We start from the raw sequence: 15,971 nt of genomic DNA on the forward strand, positions 1-15,971 counted from the left end.
TTTAAAACAGCCCCAAAACATGCAAATTACCAAATGTATATTAAACGGAGAGTAGTTCTAGAGAGCTTCTATGTCCCACATGCAAAACCTAATTTGGAAGAATCCCTCTGCATCTATGAACAGACAGCTTGACCACCATTCAGCCCCATCCCTATGTGCAATTTTCTCACTCCCACGCACAAATTTCAGCTATCAGCCACCTTTCCTCTACTATCGAGCCCCTAACGACTATAGCACCATCCTCTCCAACACCTAGCATCTTCATCCCTGCTGTCACCTTGTTGCTTGGGAGCCTCACACTACTATGTTTTCAGCTATGGATACTACAATACTTATTAAGTTGATTTTCAGAATAAATATTCTGAAAATTAATTTAATAAGTTGGACAATGCTGAAAATTTGGATTAAAGGCTTCCACTTGGCAAAACTTGCCCATGCAAGTGAGAGAAACGTCTCTGGGCCTAGTGGAAGGCTATTCCAACCATTGTGAGAGAAAAGAAGATTGTTAGAGAGCAAAGAGATGCTACTGATGTGATTGCAGCCACCAAGCACCAGTCTTACAGTAGTGACAGCAGTTTAGAGCCCTACAAATGTAGATGACAACAGCCCAAGGTCCATTTGGTACAAGTGATAGCATACAATAGGGGGCAACAACCTTTATGGTGGTTCTAAGCTATAGGTGATAACTTCCATGGCTGTTCCAACAAGGCAACAGCAATTTTACAACCTTTATAGAGTATACTTGTTGAATTCTTTTGAAAAAAAGCGAAGGTACAACCTAAGTTTTGACCTAACTAGCCCTCCACCAACTGACTAGAGTTAAGCTAACTAACTCTAGTCCCCAATGTCACTACTTTAAAATGTCAAGACACTAGGTACACACACACAGTAAAGTGACACTTTAATATTAAAGTTCCACACCACATGAATTACATGGGCACTGCCCAGAATTGATCAATTCTAACACCCCCCTACAGTGCCAACCTCATCATCAAGCTTCCCATGAAGCTCTTTCGGAACATGTGTATAGGCTATGTATCCAAACACCCAAAAGTAGTCAACTTTGGGTTTCTTGCCATGCTAAGCTTCAAATGGTGTGACCCTCTTCAATGCCTTCGTGGTTGAACAATTTAGTACATGGTTTGCACATTAAAGGCCTTCTAGCCAAAACTTATGAGGCAATCCCCTTGCTTTTCAACATGAAAAGAGTCATCTCCATAAGTGTCCGATTTTTCCTTTCAAAAACATAGTTTTGTAAAGGTGTCATTCTAACAGTGGCTTGATACATGATGCAAGGGTCAAGCAAATGTATCAAAATCACGAGACATATACTCCCCTCCTCTATCCATACGAAGTGTCTACACTTTCAAGCCAGTTTCAGTTTCAAGCTTTGAAACAAGATGTTTAAAATACGTAAGCACATCAGATTTTGTCTTCATCCCGTACACCCATGATACCTAGAGTAGTCATCAATAAAGGTGACAAAGTAAAGATGATCCCCAAGTGCACATGTCCTCATGGTGTCAAAAGATGACGTACCAACAAGACAGTAGGGTTTGTAAGGAGGAACACAGAGTGAACTCAGCAAACATGGAGAAGAGAAAAGAAGAGAGAAGAAACTCTGATGAATGGAATGATGAAGTTCTGAATCATGGAGTGAATGTGATACAAGGGAACAAGGGTGCCATAGCACAAGGAAGATGATGCAGACAGCCACGAACCACGAACCGCAATGTCCTCCTGAAGGGATGTAAGGGCAGTGGAGAGGCTAGAGAGAAGAGGTGACGGGCTGAATGAATCAGCCGTAAGGAATGAATGAGAGTGGCCTATAAATAAGCACAGTCAATCTAGGGTGGCACCCCTTTTTGGGGCTGCAAACCCTAAACACAAAACGCAGCAACGCAAAAAACACAAATTCGGAGTGAAGGGACTCTCAACACCCCCTCTCAAGCCCAAAAAGGAAAAAAAAAAAAGAGTGAGGTGGAGATGGAATGCTACATGCTAAAGAATGCTCATGCAGCAAGTGCCACTTGGACAGTGTCCCTCGTAGGGAAATCATTTACTTGCCCAAGTGCCCTAGTACAAAGATGATAAAAACATGCAATGTAGAGGAGGAATGTCGAACTTTGTGTGGTGCCGAGAACCATAAGGATATGCCCGTACTCGATCTCAGGAGTTGGCTCCATGCTGACCAAGTGACCAAGGCAAGAAAAACAGGAGGAAGAAAATGTAGAGGATCCCTAAGATCCAAGATTTCCACCTAAAAGGTAACCTATAGTAAAGAACACTAGACAAAGTGAACTGGAGAGCCCAAAACTCAACCTCGGGAGAGAAGCCACTAGCTCCATGCATCCATGCAAGAAGGAATACGAAGGCCTTGTCACCAAGTCATGGTTGAACCTCCAAGGCATTGATCTAGGTAGATCCTCGAGATCTTGGGTATCAATAGGTGAGATGACCGTTGGAAGGAAGCCACCCCATCCAAGAGTAAAAGAAGAAGATAAAAGGCCTCCGCCAGGTTGTGCAAAGGATGGAGCGGTGGGTGGGAACCCCCCTTTGAAACTCGAGGAATAGAAGTCCCCCTCTGAAGTCGCAATAGATGTAGAAGCCCCCTCAGAAGGCAAAGAAAGATCATCCCCCTTTGAGGAAAATAGGGAATCCAAAAACTCATGGATCACGGACTCCGAAATGACTGAGGATGAAGGAAGGGCTGCCGGTTATGCCGAAGAAGGTATCTAGGGTGGTGAAGAACGCCCAAAGGTGGCCTCTCAAACCTGAGTAGGTGAGGGTGAAGGGTGGGGTTCAAACTGAGCAATGAGTGGGCAACAATCGCGGCTTCTCAATGGAGCGAACCGGGAAGCCAAAGAAGAGGAAGGAGTCGAGTAGCCATTGTCTCTCGAAGGAGTGGATTGATGACGAGGAGACAGTATCAAACAATTACTGTCTCTTGATGGAGCAGACTTCAGAACCGCAGGCCGTGGCAACCACTGTACTCAAAAATAGGTGGGAGAAGACTGCCGCTGGCATTGCGACGATCTCCAAGAGGTCGTAGCGCCAATCGATCCTCCATGTGCTCGAAAGCACTTAGTGTGCATCGGATGCGTCTTATTGCCTTGAGCATAGTACTCTAATAGTCGATACAGAACGATCTCTATGGCCCAAAAAGGAGAGGTGGCACAAGGAGTGCTTGGTGGAAGACATATATTCCGGAGGGTGGGGAGCAAAGGTCGAAGTTGACAGTTTTCGATGGGATGACCGTTCATGCTGCAATAGTAGCACTCAGTAGAAGGACAATCTGTCAGTGGAGACGCCATGCCACTAGTGTGGCAAACTAGAGAAGGAAGGGTGAAAGGGAGAAAAAGAATATCTTCCAATGCGCAGCAAAAATAATAGAGAAATCAAATGTTGATACCGAACCCACCACCAGTCTTTGTCTTCTCTGATAAGGAGAATCTTTGTGGGAAAACGCAACCAAGGAACGCTAGATTTGATGTAGACGATAGTGCACGAGATAGAAAGACTAAAAACGCAAGTGAGGAGAGAGAAAGACTAAAAACGCAGGAAAAACTAGCAGTAGCAATCAATATGCTGAAATCAGCTCCAAATAGTGTGCGGTAGGCTGGAAACATGCACTGGACTATTATAGACAACAATGGCCAGCTTGGACCACAATGTCCGTGTCGTCCGGGGTGTAGGCAGTAAGCTAAATTACCTGAAATCTACCAAAACAAGATTGCTTTCTGAATGGAGAGTAATCAGCAATAGTCGCTCTACTGTAAACAGTTGCAAATTGCGGGTGGAAGGCTAGAAACAGGCACCAGATTGTAGATGACAGCAAGGGACAGCTGAGACTGCGATGTCCTCTGCAAAAGGGGTGAGGGCAGCAAGCTGAAAACACCTAAAACCTACAAAAACGAGATATTGATGCCGTGGAAAAAGAGGAGAAGTGGATGCCGAACCCACCACCGGTCTTTGCCGTCACTGGAGTGGAGGATCTTTGCCCTTGTTTGAGACAGTAGGGTTTGCGGGGAGGAACATGGAGTGAACTCGGCAAACATGGAGAAGAGAAGAGAAGTGAAGTGAAGTGAGAAGAAACTCTGATGAATGGAATGATGAAGTTTTGAATCATGGAGTGAATGTGAAACAAAGGAACAAGGGTGCCATAGCACAAGGAAGATGATGAAGATAGCCACGAACCACGAACCGCAATGTCCTTCTGAAGGGGTGTGAGGGTAGTGGAGAGGTTAGAGAGAAGAGGTGACGGACTGAATGAATCAGCCGTAAGGAATGAATGAGAGAGTGGCCTATAAATAGGCACAGTGAGTCTAGGGTGGCGCCCCTTTTTAGAGTTGCAAACCCTATACGCAAAAGGCAAAACGCAGAAACGCAAAAAATGCAAACTGCGGGTGAAGGGTGAAGGGTTTCTCAACACATGGAACCACAAACATCAATGTGGATAAGCTACATTTTCCGAACAACACGCACTGCACCATCCTTTTTGAAAGCAAACCTGTGCATTTTGCCCAAAATACATCTCACATGCATGAGGAGGTGGGGAGGTGGGGTCTCCATTGGAGATAATGCATCTACCATATGACACCTCTAGAGGGTCATCAGACTCCCAAAACTCAAATGTCCATAGCAAACATGCCATAACTTCACATTTTGCATTACAGGCAAAAGAGTACTAATTGCCAGAGCATCATGAGATTGACTAGCATAGGTATCCAACAAAAAGAAACCCTTATAGAGAGTGCCAGACAACCTAAGTACATAATCCATCTAATCCATCTCTCTATCTCTAACAATGCATTTGTCATCCTCAAAGATGACCTGAAATTCATGCTTATTAAAAGCAAAAATAAACAATAAGTTCTTTGTAATGCTAGGCACAAAAAAGACATCCATAAGCATGAAATTGGAACCATCTACATCAGTAATCATGATCGAACCCATGCAACATCATCATAATTACTGTTGTGTGCACATGTAACACGCTTCCCAACAAGGGCTAAATGCAAAGAGGTGAAGAGACACTTCCTAGAAGTGATATGCTTTTGCGCCCCTCTCTCAAATACCATGTGTGCTGCGTTTCAGTAGCATTAAATGCTGAATCAGCCATCGAAGAATCAAAACTGCTTGTGAGAAATGCAGTCCTCCACCAAGTTAGTTGAAGTATCACCATCAGTAGATGTGGTGGCTGATGTCTCCTGGACAATAAAACCAGAGTCCTCCTCCTCTTTGGCCGATCCCTTCCTACATTCACCAATATAGTGATTGGGCTTCTTGCAATAATGACATTTTCCCCCTTTTCTTTGACTTTTCTATGTCTTGGGCAACCTTATTTGATGGCTGTCCAGTATCAGTCTTTTACTGATTTCTTGAATGCAATGCAACATTCTTCCGAGTTTGTTCCTCTTGGAGCAAATGGCCTTCCGACTCCATAAACGTAAGATGTTGCCCTCCCCCGTCCGCTCAAAGACAACATATCAAAGGGACGTGGAAACCAAGATATGACTCAAGAAAAGAATTCAATGTGATGTTTACCAATTCAGCATCCTGAATGACCTCATCAACATTAAGCAGCTGCTCACACAAATCTTGTGTGTGTGTAAGGTCATCTCTCATGCTATCAGCCTTATCCATATTCACATTGGCCAGCTCTCTACATAGATAGGATAATCTAGCCTCACTGCATACTACAAACATGTGCTCAAGTACATACCAAGCAAATTTTGATATCCTACAAGACCGAATGTGTGGAACAATTACCCTTTTCACTAATTAGACAATCAAAGAAAGCACACGTGCGTCCGCACCCCACTTCCTCTGATCCTTGGTAGGAGGGGACGGAGGAGAACCACCACCACCACCACTAGCAACCTATAATCGAGCATTGCGCTAAGGTATCTAAGGTACATGACCTCCTAGTCACTATAGCTCACATGTGACATAGTCTCACAAGTCATTTGCCACAAGAATGTTACGGACCATAAAACTCCACAACGAGTAGTTTGTGCTAACAAGTTTATACTCTTGAGTGAGGACAATAAGTATGCTACTCTAATCATTATACCCTTGACATGCCATGTTGTCAATGATGCACAAAAATCAATAGCTAAATACTTCATAGTGGAAGTATAGAGTGTACTATGAAGAAATACCCTAATGCAAAAACATAAATGAAAACGTACAATAAAGCATGAACTCAAAAGAACACAGATAGGGTTAGGGTAACTCAAAGAGAATGAACACAGTGGAATCTATATGAATGAATACTAAATATACAATGCTCATGTAACAAACAAACTGTGCAAGAATGAAAACAGTACCCCAAACTCTCGTGTCTGGAGGACCAAGGCTCAGGAGCTAAGTGATAGAGAGTGCCGTATGTTAAGAAACCACTTCTTCAGTTCACACACTTCATTTAGTGTTTTGCACTAACAGCCCCAAAAAGGGCTGGTGTCCACATTTTGGCCACCTTTTTAGTGGGCGCCCACACAGTCACTTCATTCATTCTATACACTCCTACCACCACTCTTCAATCATTCTTCACCCCTCTTCCTCCGTCATCAGACACCCTTCCCTTCTCTCACCAGCCCATTCCACTACCCTCACACCCCTTCAAGAGGACATTGCAATTCGTGGCTCGTGGCTGCCTTCACCCTTCCTCTTCTACTTCAAGCGCCCTGTTCCACCATCAGGCCTTGCATTTGGAGAACCTTTCACCTAGCATCACCATCCTCTACTTAGCATCAACACCCTTCTCCTTCAGGCTCCACCTTTACCTGTGTTTTTCAATTTGGAGACCTTCTCCTTGCTTGGCGTCATCATCTCCAGGTTAGCGTCAACATCCTAGCCTTTGGCGATAGTCTCCATCATCGAGCATTGGTGATTTCATCAATTGTCCACCGTAGGGGCTGCTGGACTTGCATTTTGGCAGCCTTGCTCTTCCTCCATCACCTGCCATCATTCGACTATCACAAGGGCTGCTAGGACCTACCCTTTTGCAGCCTGGCCCCTTCTCCATCACCTGGCATCACTTGTCTATCACATAGGCTACTGGGACCTGCGTTTTTGCAGCCCAACTCATCCTCCATCATCTTGAGTCATCATTATTCACCTTGCGTCAATATTTGGCCTACTCTCCCTACGTTTGACAGCTCCAACATTCTGGGAATTGGGTTTTGCTACCCAGGTCGGCATCAAATGACTGCGGTTCGCTCCCTCCACAGCTGGTGATTATGTTCCACATCTCCGAGGGCATTAGAGATTGCGGTTTGCTTCCTTCACAATTATCCTTTACCTTCAAGTGATTACTTCGATAGCCCACTGCCCAAAGGACTGCGTTCATTGGGCGGATTTCCCACGAGTACTGCCACTTAATTCAGACAGGACAATGCAATTATCTTTTGAGCTTCGGCTCCGCTGCATCAGCTTTTCTTCTCATAGCATGATCTAGTGCATCCTCATCGTGTTCTTTTGTTTCTCAGTTTCTCCTCTCTCAATGTTTTCCGTACACACTGTATTACTTCCCGCTATAAACCCTATTGTCTCTTTGCAAGGTCACTTATTTTGACATGATATCAAAGCATACCTATTATTTTTGACATTGTATACCTGACGGATCCTTGAAACGCAACAAGGCAGCCTCCACATGTCGTGCAGCCGCAAACATAGCAGTGTGTAGTGCTCGGTTAGTGTCAAATAGGCAAAGGAGAAAGAAAACTACAAATGCAACAAGCTGATAATGACATGGCAAGCTAACGATAGCAAAAACGCAGGTATGATGATGTGGCAGTCCGTACAACAGCCACAAATCACAAACACAACAGTCCAAGAAGTCACCAATTGTAGATGATGTGGTTGATCAGCAAACCCAACAGAATTCGATATGGAGGGTGAAAGCAAGTACCTAATGGATGTAGACAACAATGGCTGCTTCAATTGAGATGTCCTCTGAAAGCAGGGTGTTTGCAAAACTAGAGGACCTCAAACTGCAAAAACGAGATTGGGCTGAATGGAGGGAAGCATGCCTATTTATAGAAAGTTTCGGAACCTCGTAGCACGCAGTTTTAAAACTCTCTCGAACCACGTATCATTTTAGGGTTTTGATTGATTAAGCATTTTTGGGACTATTTAAGCACCCCAAAGTTATGCCACTTCCAAAACCTTGGATTACACTCCACATCTGCATCACACACCCTAGGGGTTGGATCTTCCATCTCCGCTCCTAGCACCTTTTCCTTCTCCACCCCATTCTCTACCTCTTTGCACCACGGTACTTCATTAGGGGGAATGCCACCCTTTAACACGGTGCCTCTCACCCTTTAGCAAAGAAGCAAACCCATAACTCCTGGGTCGACTGTGATGGGCATCCCCCCCCTCACTATCCCCAACTTCACATCTCACATGACCACTCAAACGCAGGGGTTTCCATCCTCCACTTATGGTGCATCTTCACACTCTCCTTGGGTTACACCTACGTAGGGATTCCTATCTTCTGCTCCCCTTGTTCCCATCCCATCTCCTTGGGTTTCTCATATGTCTACCATGCCCATGCCTAGTCAACCCATCCCTACCTATGGATCCACCTTGCACACTACCCGCATGCCTGGTGGGCACTCTGGGGCCCATTCCCAAGTGTACTCCACTCCCCCATCGTACTCCACTCCCCCATCCTACCCTCACTACAGTTTTTCACACTATCCATCTCTGAGCACTACCACTCCTATTGCAACGGCCAAGAATGCCTTCACGGATAAGACGTTTTAACGAGTCAAATTTCACCACCTGGTCTAATTTCATGCAACAAGTGCTTGAGTCTCAAGGTCTTTGGGACCTTGTCATTGGTCTAGAACCTATACCAAACCCTCGACTAGCTCACCCTGACTTCATCCGTCAATGGAGAGCCCGCAATGCAGCAGCCAATGTTGAGCTGATGCAAGGATTGCTTCCTGAGTTTCACTCTCAATTGCAGTACTTTCCGCTCGCGTCAGAGCGTTGGAGTCACCTTCTTGACCGCTATGCAGCTCGAGATCGTCCTCGGTGCATCAATCTCGACTTTGAGCTTCAAGAGTTCTCTATTAAGGAAGGGGATGATCTAAAAGTCAAGCTGGCTGAATATAGGCAGTTACTTGCCAAGTTCACCACTACTGGCTCTCCAAAGTCAAATGACGATTAGGTTACATTCTTCTTGAATATATTGCCTGAAAAGTACTTCCATTTCATTCAACACATCATCTCCCAACCTCGATTGCCAACCTTCTACAAGTTTGAGTGCTAGTTCTTGCATTACCCAAGGCTACATGATCAAGTCCACAAGAAATCCTCATCACAATCTTATTCAGAGCAGAGAGGGTTGGTTGCCTCTTCTTTGGGAGGGAAAAACACAAGTGGCAAGAACTCGCAAGATGCGAAGGCAAGCCAATCAAAGGGTGACTCCTCTTCCTCAAATGGAACCAAAGAATCTAGACCTATCTGGCAGCAACTCTCTAAGAAAAACCGGTTTTGCATACATTACCAGAGAGCAGGCCATGTGGACAAGGAGTGTCGCTCCAAGGCTCAAGGTCTTCCACCTAAAAAGCCTCAGCAGACCGCTGCGATTGCACAGTCCAATGGGGCTACGTCTTCCGCTCCTTCATTTGCTCCTTCAACACCCGTTGTTGTTGGACATGTGGCTCAAGTACAACCTCAGTAACCCATCTCTTTCACTACCCCTGAGGGACTGGCAGATTGGTCTGCAGGTTCCAATCCCATTGCACTTCATGCATCTATCTCATCTTCCTCCCCACCTTGTCAGGCGTTCCCTTGGCAAAGCCCTGCTATTGGAAGTATACGCACTGGCGGCCACCTTCTTAGACTAGCATGTCTCTAAGTCCTTTCGGATACACGAGATCAGTCTAGCATTCATTTTTCGCACTATTAGAGTCAGGCCCATAGGATTCCTTCTCCTTAGATTTTCCATTCTTTTGTCTTCCGCTACATTTACTCACACACATACACATTCATTGCATTTATTTTAAGTTAAATTTTCTTTTTGTTATGTTTTACTTTGAAGCATCTCACCACTAACCTCTGTGTTTGCAAATTCTCATCTCTTTTGCATGGTTTTGTCTTTCAATGTAACGCTAACTTGCAGATTGCTTTGGTTCTACCTGGGCTAGAGACGTGGAAATACGCACCGTTCCTTTCATGGTTTCATCATCCTCTGAGTGCTTACTCTTCTTTCAGCATGGCGGTTTCTCCTCCCGAGGCGGATCGTGCAACATCTCTCTCAATGCTATCATGGCAGTGACTTCTACCTTGCTCTTCTAACAAGGTGCTTCATCCACTTCATCTTCTTTCATTCCTTATGGTTCTCGACACCATATGAAGACCGACATAAGGCTCCTCTTACTTCGGCATCTATATCCAGGTTGAGAGGGGGTTCCTACCCTTCTTGGTATTCTGCAAGCTTCAGACTTTGTTTTCGACATCGGCTTCTTCCCCCTGTTGTATTTTACCCTTTGCATTGCATGATTTCATCATCTTTGTACTGGGACGCTTGGGCAAGTGAACAATTTTCCCATGAGGGACACTGCCCAAGTGGCACCTGTTGCATAAGCATTCTTCAACATGTAGCATACTTTGCATCTCATTGTGCAAAGCACCACTTGAGCGGATCCCAAGTTGTTTCCACCGGCGGCTGTTGTTACCACACCACCATCCTCCTTCATCACATGGATACCTAATCACCTATTTTCCCTCGTCATCAACACCCTGAGTAGATGGGTTAGCTTGTTCTGTTTTGTGATGTGTTGGGTGTACCCTCCCTACTCCCCGTCTTCTGAGTCACTATTACTCAATCGACCGCATCCCATAACATTTAACTCACTTATTTACCACCAAAAAAAAAAGTTTAATGTGGTTCCATTCGCCTTTGTAGGGCTTAGTAGGCCACTGGACAGCCGACGTGCACCCTTTTGTCCAATGCCCTGTCCTCTCTCGGGTGACTACTTGGATTCCCTTGGTAAGATAACCATTGCCTTTGTAGTCTTGGTAGGCCATTGGGCAACCGACGTGTACCCTTTGTCCAATGCCCTATCCTCTCTGGGGTGACTACTTGGATTCCCTTAGTAAGATAACCATTGCCTCTGTAGTCTTGGTAGGCCACTGGACAGCCGACGTGCACCCTTTGTTCGATGCCCTAGCTCCTTTGGGGTGGAACACCTTGGGGTAAGTAAACATCACAGTGGGTTGGCCTAACCTTTCGGCTCAATTTTGGGCCTGAGAGGGGGTGTGGAGCTAAAACACGCTTTTCAGCTGATTAGCATTCTTAAACAGCCCCAAAATACACTTAATTAATGAAAAACCCTAAAAAGGGGAGCGGTCCAAGGGAGTTTCAATGGCCTCCCAAAAACCCTAATTTTTGGAGCACCCTTCCACATCTATAAATAGACAAGCTGCCCCCATTCAATCTCATTCCGTCTGTGCAGATCTCACACTCTCCAGTGCAGATTGCAACCATCAGTCTACCTCCACATGGCTATCCAGCCTTCGCGACTGCTACCACCTCTCCCTCAAGCCTTGCAGTGCCCTGGCGCCTTCTTCAAGCTATCGCCCACTATTTGGCGCCATCTCCCAAGCTGCATTTGGCCGCCAGCTGCCATCGCCAACATCTCCAACATCAGGCGACATCCTATAGTCTGCGTTTGCATCCTTCTGGAGCCGCCTAGTGTCATCTCGCCCCTCTGCAGCTGTCGCCTTTGTCTCTCGCAGCCCCTGGTGTCAACGTTTTGCAGTTTCCTCTCTCTTCATACTCCGATAGTGGTCACAGACTTGGGATCCGTCTCCGGTGGACGTCACACTCCGACATTGCTTTGCCCTTGAGCACACTCTACACTTACATTCATTCACTTCAAAGTTGTGTTCTCTCTCTCCCTTCTTCTATTTGTGTTTGAGTTTCTGTGTTTGAGTTTTGAGTTTGCGTCTAGGGTTTGAGTTTTTGAGTTTTGCGTTTAGGGTTTGAGTTTTGCTCTCTGTATCTACATCTGTATCTTTGTGTTTCTGTCGTGGTTGTACATTCTGTGTGTCCTCAATGCAAACCCTAGCAGTTTTCTTCACAACTGTGTCTCCAAAAGTGGCAAGAATACTAGATCCAAATAAAACCTAAAGCCTCAAATACTTTAATACACGTCACTTACAGTCTAGGTCAACCTTTAGAACAATCGCAACCAGGAACAAAAGGAAGCTAGTCCCCTTCCAAAGCTCTTGAGTTGATTTGACAAATTAAGACTGCTAACTTTAAGCCATTGCAGAGACTAAGTCCGACCTAGACTTCTTGGCCATATTTTGTTTCCAAACAACCCCTTGCAAGTGCTGAGTTAAAGATTTAATGCCACTATTGTGCATTTAAGTTGCCAGTTATATATGCTGCATTAGTGTCAAGTGGACAAACATTTGCCATGTATAATATACCACTACTTATCTAGGGTTCCAGTTTATTTGCAACATTAGTGTCAAGTGGACAAACATTTGTCATTTTATAGCATAACACTGTGCCATTCTCCAGACCATCCCTCCCTTCCTCTCTCACCCATTTCCTACTTCTCACACTTTATGTTAACATTCTAACCAGAATAGCACAGAGAAATAACTACAGGCCACACCTGTTCTGGGTCTAGTTTCAAGATTTGATCTGTGTACCTGTCATTAACACAGCGACCCAAAAAAAGAAAACAACTACTATATCAGTTCAAATACCTTCAGCAAAATCTGCACAACACTAACAATACCCTCTTGTTGTAGAGGAGAAAAAGCATATACCAGAGTAAGTACTAATTGAGATGTTTCTTACATGTACTCTAAAAGTCGTTCAAATGTGTCAGAACTCAGATCATGTTCTTGAAGAACAGGGAGTGCGCCAGTGCTTGTTTCAATCATGTCCAATTTGCCTTCTTTAAAGTTCTTCACTCGGGAAAACCTTGTCCTAAAATACTCTGACCTTGCAGCTACTATAACCTGATGACTTCTATATTTGTCTCCATCCACAACGAAGCATATGTCAGCATGATCTTCCTCTGATGTAAATGTTGAGTTTGCTGTCGCTTCTTCCAGGTCTTCCCTGTATAGAGAAAACCCATTCATGCCTACAGAAGAGGTGGCTGTCTGGCTCCATGAAAGCTCTCTCTCTTTCCCATGTCGGATTTTTGTATTTGTCGTACTAGCAATGTTATGTCTGGCAGCAGTAGTTTTGGGTCCATGAGAGTTGATATCCTTCCCATGCAACTCTTTCCGTGACTTCATCAGAGACAAATTAAGAAGATTCCGCATAGCTGAGGGCAACCTCTCTTCCTCTGGTAATGACGAACCCTGAAGTATAAAGCGCTTCTGAGAATCATCAGCATCTCGAAGATGCTTGTACTCGGCATACTTTTGATGTACAAGCTCCTTCTCAATAATATTCCTAAGGCTCATGCATCCACAAACCTTGCAAATTCTTGAGAGATTTTCCATGTCTTCAACAGCCACATCTAATCTGTCCGTGTAAAAAAACTGAATCAAGCTAAAAAGTGCAGAATGTGTTAGCTTTTTGCTGGAGAAGCGTACTTCCTTTTTACATTTCCACTCATTCTCAAACTTCTGTTTGAAGTAGGGCGATCGAGACACCAGGATAGCTCGGTGTGCCTCAATAGGTTGGCCTTCAACATAGAATGTGATATCTGGATCAAAATCAGTAAAAGTGTCACCAAAAGGTGCATTGGATGCTAATATGACCTGATCATTGCCACCTGCTTCATCCCTGGCCTTAGTTGACAAGCCCTCAAGGTATCTGAAGTTTGATACAGAACTAAGGAAAAGCTCCCGCAAAGACTTTGGCAAGGGCTCCAGGGGAGGCGGCCTTGCTTCAAAGGCTTTAAGCAGCTTACGGACACTCAAGTTCAAAGCAGCATAATGGCATCGATCGCCATCGAAAGTATTTTCACTACAGATGGCGCCGCTCTCCATGAGCATGCGGGCAGCATCTAAATGGCCCGCAAGGCAGGCATAATACAAGGCAACTGAGTCCCAAGCATCTCTTACATTGACATTCACACCCTGCTCAAGCAATACACAGAGTCTTTCGACGTCGCCGGCTCTGGCAGCCTCATAAATGTCTCCAGAAGGCACCTTCTTCCTAGGAAGAGGAGGCTCCTCCGGCTCATCAGCATAATAGAGGTTGTCGAGGTCCTCATCGACGATGGGGACGCGGCGCAGCTGGGGCTGGCTGTCCATTGGGGGGTATCAAAAGCTGCTGTACCAAAGGCCTCGGATCATCAACAGTCGCTTTGCCAGACTAGCACGGGGGCAATGCTTAAGCTCCAGACATGGCTGTACTGGCAAGGATTACCTCCTTCCTTGGAGGTTGTGCAGTGTACGCAGTCGGATTATATAGTGGCTCAGAAAATGAGGCCTGATTCTTAGATCCTCTCATAAAGCCCATCGGTGTTCCATGTACTTTCCCTTCTTCATACTCCTTTTCATTCCTTTTTCCCTTGCTTGCTATGATTGTCATTATTACTAGCTTGCCTATTGCCAGCCTTGCTTAAAGTCACATTTTTGTGAGCCAAAGTGAGCACAATGCAACAACAAACAATCTGCATCGCTACTAATATGTGAAATCCCACCACTCTCAGAAGGCATATGCATTATGATTGAAAACATATGTCTATTTACATGCATGAATGGATTCACATTTGCGTTTTTTGACGAATATGTATATATGAATGTGCTCTTTACTATTGGCCAAACTGCTACACACTGACATGTGTGTGTGTGTGTGTGTGTGTGTGTGCGTGTGCGTGTGTGTGTGTGTAGTAAGGAGACATTGATTTGTTCATGTCATAAATTCAACTATTAGCATGTGAAGGTATGGGGAGAAGGGTGTGTGTGTTGTTCACACACATTAAGCTATGACATAAATTTTGTGACAAGTTCAGGTTTGACGGGATAACAACAAGCTCATCTTAAAGTTGTAGTGCTACGATTCATCTGGAAGTGTAGGAACATTATTGCTTTTGGCTCTAATTCTTGTGGCATCCCAATGGATAGGATTAGAGATCTCAAGGATAACACATTGGCCATTTTCTAGAAGCTTAGATCTACAAGTTTATTCTTATTTTGGGTATCTTTAGCCTCTTCCCTCATTCCTCATGAAAAATGGAATGTTCTCCTCGCACCCCGCCCAAAATTCCCACTTCTTCTTGTTAAAGGATAGGGCAATTTGATGTGGAAACACTCTTCTCACAACAACTAGTGGAGCGCTTCAAGACCCTCAAGCTCACCATGCCCCTTTTCTCTCCCTCTTTGTGGTTCCTAACATGGCAAAATTTTCCCAAATGCAAGTGTAAAAACTATGGGTACACGATTGAAGGTACTTTCACTTTTTGTGCAAGTGCATCTAGCTCCACCAACGGGTCTCATGTGATGCAGCGCGCAGTTGATGGTGCAAATGTTCATGCTTCCTCCTTGTAAAAGAGTGGGGATAGTTGGGTAGGACCCAGGTTAGCATGGGAATACCCAATTATACTGACGGGGTATATAAGGTGTTGAGAGACCCAATTAGGGCATCAGCTGATCAATAATCAAGTCTCTTTTACCCTTCCTTCTAGCTTTCATGGCTTCCCTTCTCTTTATTTCTTGTCTTTCTCTCTCTTCTGCTATTCTTTCTCTCTCTTCTTCTCTCATCTTCTTCCCCTTTCTCTCTCCTCTCTATAGTCTCTTCCTTCTCTCCTTCTCTCTCCTAGGTCTCTATTACAGTTCGTATCAGAGCTAGGTTTTTGGTCCCTTCTTCTTTCTCTTTCCTCATATGCAGTTATATTTTACTAAAAAAAAAAAGCTAGTCACACAGGTACAACAGCAGGGACAAGAGCTGTAAGAAGCAGTGATGGAGTACCACATGATGCTAGTAACCTTTCTTGGAGATCTCACAGAGCTATGGCCAAGTTGGA

At 44.7% G+C, this 15,971-nt stretch overlaps 1 protein-coding gene across 2 annotated transcripts in view; it reads right to left on the reverse strand.

The window, feature by feature from the left end:
* LOC148038253 (ankyrin repeat family protein) overlaps positions 1-14,520 on the reverse strand; it is a 56,920-nt gene extending 42,400 nt beyond the window's left edge. The window contains exons 1-2 of one of the 2 annotated variants that reach the window (XR_015689327.1): positions 12,839-14,520; positions 12,651-12,687 (exon numbers count right to left, since the gene is read on the reverse strand). Coding sequence is in view for 1 of the 2 variants with exons in the window: in XM_087670282.1 (XP_087526408.1) it covers positions 12,651-12,687; positions 12,839-14,256 (1,455 nt within the window). In the remaining variant the exon portion in view is untranslated. The remainder of the gene's footprint in view (positions 1-12,650; positions 12,688-12,838) is intronic. The other variant, XM_087670282.1, reaches the window with a different exon arrangement.
* Between the last annotated feature and the right edge of the window lie 1,451 nt (positions 14,521-15,971).

The sequence above is a fragment of the Lygodium microphyllum genome, chromosome 3 (assembly GCF_053477565.2).
Source record: "Lygodium microphyllum isolate KBCC chromosome 3, Lygodium_microphyllum_v1.1.10, whole genome shotgun sequence".
NCBI classification, from domain to species: Eukaryota; Viridiplantae; Streptophyta; class Polypodiopsida; order Schizaeales; family Lygodiaceae; genus Lygodium; species Lygodium microphyllum.